This window comes from Pleurodeles waltl, chromosome 2_2, assembly GCF_031143425.1.
Source record: "Pleurodeles waltl isolate 20211129_DDA chromosome 2_2, aPleWal1.hap1.20221129, whole genome shotgun sequence".
NCBI classification, from domain to species: domain Eukaryota; kingdom Metazoa; phylum Chordata; class Amphibia; order Caudata; family Salamandridae; genus Pleurodeles; species Pleurodeles waltl.
Window position 1 is genome coordinate 1,137,017,945 of NC_090439.1, and position 12,170 is coordinate 1,137,030,114.

The 12,170-nt window shown below is 43.5% G+C and overlaps 1 protein-coding gene across 1 annotated transcript in view; it reads right to left on the reverse strand.

Annotated features, from left to right (window-relative positions):
* Positions 1 to 2,573: 2,573 nt before the first annotated feature.
* Positions 2,574 to 12,170, reverse strand: part of LOC138282956 (zinc finger protein 271-like) — a 40,410-nt gene continuing 30,813 nt past the window's right edge. The window contains exon 2 of the mRNA XM_069221025.1: positions 2,574 to 8,830. Coding sequence (XP_069077126.1) covers positions 6,994 to 8,547 — 1,554 coding nt within the window. The 5' untranslated portion in view covers positions 8,548 to 8,830 and the 3' untranslated portion in view covers positions 2,574 to 6,993. The remainder of the gene's footprint in view (positions 8,831 to 12,170) is intronic.

Consider the following 12,170-nt stretch of genomic DNA (forward strand, 5'->3'; position numbering starts at 1 on the left):
CATTTCAAATATAATCCATAACATTGTTCTTAGCAGATGCAATTTAGATATAACAATCTCCCATTGGGAGAGACTTCTTTTGTCTGCTGACAACAAAAAGATTGCTGAACTTCCAATATAATAACTCCCAAATCTTGTGAACACTTAATCCTACTTTATTTTGTTATCTGTACCCATCATTCACTTCACTGTATTGTACATCATAAAACAACAATCCATTCTAAAGTGTCAATTCTGATTGTTCCTTATTGTAACTCTCTGGTCCTAGTGATTAATTTCCTTCTCTGGACCATCCATTCCACACATATTCCATAACCTTGTTCTTAACAGATGCAACTTAGACATAACAATTTCCCACTGGGAGAGATTTATTTTGTCTGCTGACAGCAAAAAAAAAAAACTGACCTTCTAATATCTCATATCTGCACCTATCATTCACTTCGCTGCATTGTACATCTTAGTGATTTATTTGACTGGTTGAGGGCTCGCTAGGAACAAAGTGGTCAACTCCCACTCCACAGGCTCATCAGGTATTGATGGAAAACTTCTCTAGCAGCATGTCGCGATCTAAGGTATGTTAACATATCTAGAGAGGATCAGAAGTCACACCCAAGTATTCCTGGTATAACTTTAACTCTTCATCTACAAACAACTCTCTGTGCGGGTATTCTTTTTCAATTGTTTTGTTAGTACTGTGTCGCACCAAACTGCAAACTGGGTTTTATAAAGTACTGGGATATTGGGGAGTACATCTCAGTCACTCCCCCAGTGTGGCTAGTCTCAACCGGGCTCACATTGTACATCTTACTGTGTGCATCTCTAGGGCTGGTCAAAGTGTTTTTTGGGGAAAAAACATTTTTCAGGAGTAATGGATGTGCTTTTTGAGGTCATACTGTAGAACATTCCTGCTGTTTGGAACCATTGGTGTAGAAAGTGGGCTTGAGCAACCAGATAATGCATCTCAAAGTTATTGGCCGCAAATTCTCCCATTCCATATGCAGTGGCAGACAGTAATTAGAGCATAAGAGGAGCAGGGGATGGGACACACATCCACACTCACTCACACCCATGCATTCACACACACCCATACACATCCTGCACTCACATATACATATATATATGCGCCAAACATTAAATAAAAACAAAACAGTCTCTTAAGTGAATCCTCGGATGTTCCAAGAGGGTCTGGATTGCTGCCTCCTCGCACTGTCTGACATTAGGTCAGTCAATGAGAGGAGGTAGCACTCCACTCGTCACAGAGTGGGATGGGGTCAGTTAGAGTTACTGACCCCACCTCACTCTGTGACGAGGTGTCAATGATAGACACTAGGCTCTGGACACTTCAGGGATTAAAACTGAAGTGCTCAGGTATGAGGCTATTTCTAACACTCCCCTTCATCATGAGGGAGAGGACCTCAAAGCACTTTGCTGAGCGGATCAAACCACGCCCTCGGGAGCTGTGACATCTTCAAGCAGGCAAATTTCTGCTGAGCCAGCCAGATGTCTTGCTTCTGGTTGCCCGACCTGAAAACAAAGATTATCTGTCAGGATGACCTTTGCTCAGCTTGACAGATACTCTATGTCCAAAAGGTGGTGGGGGAGGCGTGGCCCCTCTGCTGTTAATACGGCAACTGCTATTTTGTCCAGCTGACTTGTAGCTGTCCTCCTTTCTATGCCACTTAAAGCATGATTGTTCTTAATAGCATAAGGAACGCTCTTGTTAGGGGTATGGGGATATTGTGAACAGGATATTATAGATTTGGTAGCAGAACCATCTTCATCAGTGTCACTTTGGCAGCTACTGATATGGGTAGTTTAATCCACTTCTCCATCAATAATGTTATGTCTTTGATACAGTTACTGTAGTTTTCTTTCCAAGGAATACATTATGCCCAAGTATCTTACATTATCAGTCTGCCATTTAAGTGAAAAATCCAGCACTGGCTGATTTGTAGTATTTGTAAGAAGCATCATCACTAATTTCGACCAGTTAATACAGACCATTCCCCAAAGCATATGATTGCATGTATAACAGGGTTTAGGTTTGTAGATAGGAGCATTTTAGTGTCTCCGAAACACTATGCACGTGGTGATAGTCAGAGTATACTAAACAATGACTCTACTAATACAGCAAACAATATTAGGAGTAATGGACAGTGTCCCCCTGACAATTGCTTTGGATGATGCCATGCCTCTGTTCACTTTAATCCTGACTTAAGGGTCAGTGTACATTAATTTAAGACAACTCAGCATTGCTTTATCTGTTTCTATCCACAATCTTTCCATCACAGCAAACAGGAATGGCACTCAACTACCTAATGTCTTAGCTGCATCTAGAAAGGTGACTGTAGGTAGCTGGCCTGGTGTGTGGTTGGTACCTGAGGTACTTACACCTTATACCAGGTATCCCCTCTTAGTGTAGTGTTGGCAGTATATGCCAGGCTCTCTAAAGGTAGCTGGGGATGAGCAGCCAAGGATTATCTAGGAGACACGCAAAGCTCATGCAATACCACTGTAGTAACACAGCACTTACACACACACAAAAGAAAACACTCAGCGTTACGAAAATAAAGGTACTTTATTACAGTAATACAATCACCAAAACACTAGAAAGGCAATACTCCAATAGGAGGTAACACACTAAATATGTACTATAGTAATCAGAAATAGGCATAAGAAAAGTTAGAAAACAGTGCAAATACCAACAGACAACAGTGACCCTAGGGGGACTGCGAATATGGAATGCGAATATGGGATCCCCACCTAAGTAGATAAAGAGTGTAGAGGGGAGCTGGGGAGGGGGACTAGGAAACCCCAAAGGTAAGTACCACAGTGCCCCCCAGCGACCAGGAAGAAAGGAGTAAATTACTGGATTTTCCCCAAACCACCCAAAGGAAGGAAAATTGAGAAAATACAACACCCAGACAAGACTGCGAGAAAACAGCGGTGGATTCCTCAAGAGGAAGACATGTGGAAGAAGGGGACCATGTCCAGAAGTCACAGAAGTGTCCAGTGGTGGCAGGAGCCACTACTCACTACTCACCAGTCTGAAGATGCAGGACTTGGTTAACGGTAGGACGAAGAAGGTCAGCACTGCAGTCCTGGAGTCAGTGAAGAGTTCCTGGAGGATGCAATCGACGTCCCACGCCGGAAGGATGATTGCAGTTGGTCAGTGGTGTGGAAAAGCCACCAACAAGCCTTGGCAAAGGCAGAAGTCGTGATGAAGCAGAAGTGGAGCTGCAGAGGACCAGCAAGGTGCAAGAGGGCTCAGCCCATTGGGGGGAGGGGTACTGGGGCGAGTCCAGAGGGGCCCTCAGCAAGGCAGAGAGTCCACAGAAGAAAAGGAAGCCCCCACAGGAGACCCACTGGACGAGGAACCAGGAGTCGCAGAGGAGCCCACGCAGCACAACTGACGAAGGTTCCCATGCCGCAGGAGAAGCACACAGTGGCTGTGTGTCACAGGAAGGAGTGCTTGGGCTACCCAGGGCCTGAAGATCCCTTGGAGGAGATGCCAACAAGCCTTGGCAGTTGCAAGAGACGCAGTGCACAGGGGTACTGTCCTCCATGGGAAGGCAAGGGCTTACCTTCACCAAAGTTGGACAACTGGCAGAGAGGACCATGGAGACCACTCCAGACCACCACCCGTGATGCAGGATCCACACAATTCAGAATGAGAGGAGATCCACACAGCCGGTCGTCGTTGCGGTTGGTGCCTGCGGAAGCAGGGGAGTTACTCTTTCACTCCAAGGAAGATTCCTTCTTCCTTCTTGTGGAGACTGAAGACTTGCTGTCCTCAGAGGATGCACAGCTGGGATATGTTGCAGAAGCTGGAAGGAGACCCTAAATAGCCCTGGAGGGGGATTGGTCACCTAGCTAGGTGCCCACCTATGAGGAAGGGGCTCTGATGTCACCTGCCCGACCTGGCCACTCAGATGCTCCCAGGGCCTCTGCCCACCTTGGATTCAAGATGGTAGAATCAAGAGACCTTCTGGAGGAGCTCTGAGCACCACCCGTGGGATGGTAATGGACAGGGGAGTGGCCACTCCCTTTTCCATTGTCTAGTTTTGCACCAGAGCAGGGGCCGGAAGTTCCTGAACTGATGCAGACTGGCACATGCAAGAAGGGCACCAAATGTGCCCTTCAAAGCATACCAGTGGCCTGGGGAGGCTATCCCTCCCAAGCCATGTAACACCTATTTCCAAAGGGAGAGGGTGTTACCCCCCTCGCCCAAAGGAAATCCTTTGCTCTGCCTTCCCTGGCGTGAGCTGCTCAAGTAGCAGGAGGGCAGAAACCTTTGTAGGGGTGGCAGCAGCTTGGGCTGCTCTGAAAACCCCAGAAGGCTGTAGGAGCAATCTTGGGGGTCCTCTAAGGAGCCCCCAGAGTGCACAGAATCATACTTCCAATACTTGCAACAGAATTGGGGTATGATTCCGACATGTTTGATACCAAACATGCCTAGTTTCCATTATGTAGCTGGACATAGGCAGTGACCTATGTCCAGTACGCACGTAAAATGGCATCCCCACACTCACAAAGACCTGGAAAATGGAGCTGGAGTCTGTGGGGGCACCTCTGCTCTTGCAGGGATGCCCTCACACACAGGTACTTGCCCTCTGCGCTAGGAGAGCCTACCATAGGGTGACTTATAGTGACCTGTAGTGAAAAGGTGCATGCACCTTTTCAGGCAGGCTGCAATGGCAGGCCTGCAGTTACATTTTACATAGGCTCCACATGGGTGCCATAATACATGCTGCAGCTCATGAGCATCCCCTGGTGCCCCAAGCCCTGGGTACCATATACTAGGGACTTACATGGGGGCACCAGTATGCCAAATGTGGGGTGTATGTTGTTCAAGTAACCAAGTTTAAAGGGAGAGAGCATAGTCACTGGGGTCCTGGTTAGTAGGATCCCAGGACAGTCAAACACACTGACAACAGGCAGAAAATGGGGTTAACCATGCCAAGAAAGAGGGTACTTTCCTACAGTGACTACCACTGCTGTATCCAGATTCATCTGTTCTGGGTTGGTGGGTGGGGTAGTAATCCATTGGCCAGTATTTTTGTCAAGATCATGTTATCCACATTTATGAAAGACAGGGGCTGGTATCACAACTTTCTAGTGACTTGCTCGTTTTTAGCAGTGTGATTACGAAGGCCTCTCTCAGCGTACAGCAGCTTCCTTGCAGTATTCCTCATATTCACCTAGTAGTATCGAGGTAAGCTCTTTTATGTGCTCTTTATAAAATTTGACAGGAATGCAGTCACTGCCTGGAGTGCTACTGATGGGTTTTTCAGCATTTGACAATCCTTGTGCATTAATATTGATTACTTCTCAGTTGCACTCACACAAGTGCTTTAACATGGTTCTATTACAATTGAACCAAAGCCACTAAGATGCGTTTTTATGTGTTTTGTGCCTAAAACTAAACTAGGCCCCGTTGCAATCTTTGTTTAAAATGGCTACAGCATCATGATGTTCAGTCTGTTTATATTTCTTGTTTGATACTAGCAAAATTTGCACTGTTTATTTTGTCTGACATTGTTCTTGAAGAACTCGCTGGAGGAAGCCTTTCATTTCTTTTCAAGTCTCTTCCTGCTTGCACACTGTGTTGCATTCATTCACAATTATTTTCTGTTGCTTATGTACCTAGTTTCCTCAGACTCCTCCAGATGACATTAGGTCATAGGTGAAGCAATTTTGATGTAGTGCGTTAGTGCTAATAGGGTTATGTGGTGTAAAATGTACAAATTATAATTCATTGTAAAATCATCATACCATGCTCACTGTGGCGGTTCCATCATTTTCTATGCTGAAATAGGATATACAAACCCTCAAATTTGGGGATTATCTACATATCTTGGGACAGCTTTACAAGCTCACAAGGGATACTACCCAAGATGGGCTGACACAGTCTATTTTCCCTGATTTGCTGTATTCTTGTAACTGTTTGACTTAAAGGCAAATTATTTTCTGTAACTTCAATAAGAATTACTGCTGCATCTGCATTTTTCTAATTTAGGTATTGTACCTTAAATTGTAATAAACTCATATGTTTTTTCTTAAATTTCTGATCTCAAATCTACTTTTTCAGTCAGTCATTTTTATTGACTGTATTTTGAAATGCTGTTTTGTCTTTCGTCTCTGGAACAGATTACCTCATAGACTTTGAGGTTAACAAGTTCCCGGCCCCCCAACCCGGGCTCACCACCCGTTCAGATTTTCTAGGCAACAGCCCACACTACCATTCCTCACATTTTTCTTTACACTTTCAATTTCTTCTGGTGTGACAATGTTCTGAGCTCATCCAGCTCCAGCCACGCCAAAGTGGCTATTTCCAACTCCTCAGACCATGAAGCATATAAATTTGTATAATATTTGGTGAATATTTTTTGAATATCGGTATTTTAGCTGTCCCTCACCGGAGGCAATCTGCGCAATATGAAAGACTGCTGACTGTGGTCTTATTCTCATCTGTAACATATGGCCTTGGGGTTCCCCTTCCACAGAAATATAATTTTTCTGTCAACTTCTTCCAAACTTGTAAATTGATAGAGAAATCTCCCTTATGGTTAGGAGGGAATTGTTTGAATAGGGCACTGTTGTGTTCATATTCTGCCTTACTATTCTCTTAGGCGAAATTTAAGTTGCAGTTGTTTTTAAAAAAAACAACAAAAAAAACTGTGAATTGTGCCTGAAATCCATCCATCCTCTGATCTTATCTCAGGTGTTACAACTGCATAAGCCCTTCCTAAATTTGAAACAACCAGAAGTATGGATGCATTGATGTTTTAATAAAGCAGTCTTTTTAGTGAAGCTGATCTTGCAATCTGTACACCAGTGTGGTTTTTCTCCAGTATGGATCAATGGATACCTTTACCGATGTGAAGACTGACCAAAGCCTTTTTTTGCATTCAGTGCACTTGTATGGCTTCTCCCAAGAATAGGTCCTCTAATGACAATCCACAGCTGATGAGTGTACTTTTTCTCACTACACTAGTGTGGTTTCTCCCCTGTGTGGATTCTCTGATGCCTATAAAGACTTGTGCGTAGACTGAAGTTTTGTGTGCACTCAGTACACTGGTATGGTTTCTCCCCAGTATGGATTCTCTGATGCCTACAAAGACTCGAGCGTAGACTGAAGCTTTTCGCGCACTCAGTACACTGGTATGGTTTCTCCCCAGTATGGATTCTCTGATGATGAACCAGATGTGACCTGCGAACAAAAGTTCTCTCACACTCTGAACACTGATAAGGTTTGTCCCTAGTGGGGGTCATTTGATGTGTGTAGAGTTCAGAGTTTATACTGAAGCCTTTCTGGCACTCTGTACATTGGTATGGTTGCTCCCCAGTATGAATCCTCTGATGTGACTGGAGATGAGAGAGTACACTGAAGCGTTTGTCACACTGAGTACACTTGTTTGATTTCACCCCAGTATGAATTTTCCAATGACTTATTAAACTTGATTGATTAGTGAAACATTTCTCACACTCAGTACATTGGTACGGTTTCTCCCCTGTATGGATTCTGTGATGTAGAACCATATTTGACAGAAAAGAGAAGCTTTTCTGGCACTCCGGACATCGATATGGTTTTTCCCCAGTATGGATCCTCTGATGAGAGTATAGATTACCCCTTTGACTGAAGCTTTTTTCACACTCTGTACATTTGTATGGTTTCTCTCCAGTATGGATTCTACGATGACGGGAAAGATGAGAGGGTTGTTTGAAGCTCTTCTCACACATCTTACATTTGTATGGTTTCTCCTCAGAATGGATCCTTTGATGATATAACAAAACATTTTGATTAGTGAAGCTTTTCAGGCACTCTGTGCATTTGTATGGTTTCTCCCCAGTATGGATTCTTTGATGCCTCCCCAGGGATGCCTTTTCAGAGAAGCTTTTCCCACAGTCTGTACACTGGTACGGTTTCTCCCCAGTATGGACTCTCTGATGTTTCACCAGACCTGACTTTTCAGTGAAGGTTTTCTGGCACTCTGTGCACTGGTATGGTTTCTCCCCAGTATGAATTCTTTGATGCTTCCCCAGATCTGACTTGTGAGTGAAGCTTTTCCCGCAGTCCATACACAGGTACGGTTTCTCTCCAGTATGGATTCTTTGATGCTTCCCCAGATCTGACTTTTGAGTGAAGCTTTTCCCACAGTCCGTACACTGGTGCGGTTTCTCCCCAGTATGGATTCTTTGATGATTTAATAAAGATGACTTGTTAGTGAAGCTTTTCCCACAGTCCGTACACTGATACGGTTTCTCTCCAGTATGAATTCTTTGATGCTTACCCAGATCTGACTTTTGAGTGAAGCTCTGCCCACAGTACGTACACAGGTATGGTTTCTCACCAGTATGGATTCTTTGATGATTTAATAAAGATGACCTGCGAGTGAAGTTTGTCTTACATTCAGTACATTGGTACTGTGTCTTTGGGGCCTGAACCTTTTGGTGCTTTAATATATCTGTACTCTGAATGACACTCTCCATGCAGTCCATTTGTATTTTCTGTCCAGTATATAATTTTTTATATAACAAAGCCATCAACAGTGATTGTTTTCCCTCGCACTGGTACACCTATTTAGAGATAATTCTCTAACGTGGGAACTTATCCAAGCTGGGGGTAGAGGTTATCTGGCGGTCTGTACACTGGCATGGGATTCCCCCACAACAGATCAGATGTGTATACAGATGAGATCTTTAAGTGTTTCCTCACACTTCTTGCTGTGGCATGATTCTTTTTTTTACTACTGGTGCTGCTAATGGCGTGCTGCAGTGTTAGCGCATCATGTTGTACAGCAGGTCTCTTCATCACCAACCTTTAAGGCTGTGAAAGAAAAGAAAAGCAATTGTAAATGAGTGGTTAAAAGGCATCTAGTGTTCACTTATGCACCACAAATATTAATGTCTGCAATTTCTTTAAAAGAGTGTACAAGTATACATATCGGGATTCTTCAAGAGTGCTGAGACTTGCCTTAGTTTTCACCTCCTGGTATGGGAAGATACGAGTACGACATGTATAACTGTTGATGTACCTTGTCAGATATGGATGCAGATGGAGGCATTCCTAGAGAATTCAAGGTCACTGATTCAGCTCAGTTTGTCAAAGTTGTTTGTCACCATTTTAATGAACATGAATGGGAAACGATGGATGGGTTGGGCCAAGGGAAAACAGCCCACTGGAGTGCAAGTCTGTGAGTGTCCTTAATATAATGGGGCTGTGAATCCTCGCGGCTTGCTTCACCTTTTAGTTTTTAAATATTTAATTGATTTCATTTGTAGCAAAACACCGTCATCGTAGATAAATTAAAGGGCAGCAGTGTATTTAAGTCTCATAATTTCTTGCAAAAAAGGGGCTTAATTCACAGTCATATTTAAAACTGTATCCAGCATTAATCCATATGCTATATCTGATCTTTAAAAGATCAAACTAGAAACTGTACACAGCTTTAAAAAGAATTACAACCTACAAACCCCATCTTCTCTCTGAGTGGGCCCATATTGATTAATCAGGATTAGCATGAGAAACTGTTTCATAACGTAATCGATCAACTATCTCAGGGGGATGGCTTATGCATATTCACAGTATATATACACCCAATTAACATTTATTCTGCTCTGTATCCCATCCAGAAAGCATACATAGTTTTCTTATACAAACAAATCAGGCTTTAATTTATGACATTTGTGTTTGAAAAGTAGGGCCATCTCATGGGATCATCTTTACTACTATCTTGAATAACTAACACTTCAATCCATTGCTGTGCCATAGGCCGCTTCCTCAATCCCAGTCTTTTCTTTCTGTGTAGTGTAAGGCTCTCTGCATGTAACAAATTAATCACACTTGCCCTCCACCTAGCAGTCAGGCAGATTTGAGTGTCTTTCAAAGTAAGATGATTTCTCTTTTACCTATTAGGAAAGTCAAATCAAATTTCAAAGCCACTTTCCCCCTTTTAGGTTTCTGGAATAACCCAAGAAGATAAACCTCCGCTTGTAGAAGGGTAGCAAGAGTCAAAAAATGTCTAGCTTACGCAATGAGAATTTTCAATTCTATTAAGGACACAGAGGCGAGGATTATGCTATCCCTTTCTTTACTGTCAACACAGCAGGCAATAAAAAGTCAAACTACATTTCCCATGAGGCCACAGCCTCGATATGACCCCCAATCAGGGCCTACCATCCCATATATACATATCATAATCCTGAAAGTCCATCCTCTTTCTTTGCTCATCTAGAGAACTAAAACATCAAACGAAATCAAACTCCAACCATGTCCTCTTCTGATCGAGGGAACAGCACAACCGCTGCAACATACGTCCAAGAAGAACATCAGGAACAACTCCCTGGAAGACGCACAGGTAGTTTTCTCATCTGTAAAAGAAAATAGCTCCATAATATCTCCAGTTGAAGAAAAAACAGCATAATACTTCATAACACATCGGGAGGGACACTTTATACCATAATACATCATGTCATACATTAACTCCAAAGTTATTCATTTCACGGGCGGGATAATCATCGCCTCTGTGTCCATAATAGAATTGAAAATTCTTGTTGTGTAAGCTAGAAAAGTTTTGATTCTATGTCAGGACCGGAGGCTTCTGATTATGCTAGTTTAAAGCTGATCCACAACCCCAGAAGCTACATCCACAATAGGTTTATGATAGAATAATTTAAAGGTGGAATTTGAAGACCAATCTTCTGCCAACATAACATCTTCTAATCTGGACCCTGAGTTAAATGCTTTTGAGGCCATAGACCCTCTAAAAGAATGAGCCACAAAGACTGAAATGTCCATTCCTGCTTTCTGAAGTAACCATCTAATCCACCTGGCCAAAGTTGCTGAAGATACAGGCCCAAGGGGTTTCTGCAAGGAAATCAATATCTGCCCAGCCTAATTCCTACGAAATTCACAAGTGACATCCTCATACACCTTTAGACATTTAACCACACATAATTTAGAGTTGTCTCTAAAACTTGGATAAGAAATACATGTAGAATTAGATTTTGTACGTTTAGAAATTCGGAAAGAAACTCCAGTAGGAGTAAACACTCTACCTGCAATGTCCAGTGCTTTAACGTAGGACACTCTCCTGCATGAAATCAGACAAAGTAACATAGCTAGCTTTGCTGACAATTGCTTCCGGGATAAACTTGTTAGCTGGCCATGCTATCAAAAATTTTAAGATTATATTAACATTCCACCAAACCGAATATTTAGGTGGGGGGGGGGCAACGCACCAAGCAAATACAGCGTAGAAGTTTACATATCAGTGGATGTTCACCAACCGGTTTACCATGAATTCGAGGTTCGAGAGTGTTTAGCTGAAATAGCTGACCTAAAGTTATTAACAGTTCTATAGGCTAAGCCTTGAGTAGCCAAATGTGACAAAGAATCTACAATTATTTGCACAGAGGCCCCCAAGGGATCCACACCCCTCTGGTTGCACCAATCCAACCATCGCTTTCATGCAGAAGCATATCTTTTACGTGTGCTAAGGGCCAAGGATTGGGCGAGAAAGAATTTAGTGCTTTCCGAAACCTGAGAGACTTGCTCCGATCTCCCGAGATCCTCCATGCCATGAATGATAACTGTCCCTCCAGAATGAGAGGATGTGGAAGGCCCGTCGGATCCAATAAGAGATCCTCTGACAGCTAAATTCGTACTGGGGCTGCGCAACAAAGGGCCAAAACCACTGGGAACCAGGATTGTGCTTTCCAACAAGGCGTCACCAAGACCATCTCTGCCTTCTGGCGAAGGACCTGGGAGAGAACTCTGTGAATCATCGAAAAGGGGGGGAACGCATATGTCAATTCCTCCATCCAGGACTGAAGGAAGCCGTCTGAGCGGAGAGCTTGCGGATCTGGTCTCCAGCTGTAAAAGCGCGGAAGCTGCGCATTCAGACGGGACGCAAACAGGGCCATCGAACAAGGACCCCACAGAAGATTGAGAAAATGAAAAACTCTTGGCTGTAACGTCCAGTCGCTGACATCCTGAAGATATCGGGAATTCCAATCTATCATCACATTCACCTTGCCCGGAATATATTCCGCTGTGACAGAGATCTGGTGAGCTAGACAGAAGTGCCAAAAATCCTTTGCAATTTCCGCTAGCATCCTGGATCGTGTTACCCCCAGTTTGTTTATGTACCTGACAGACGAAATGT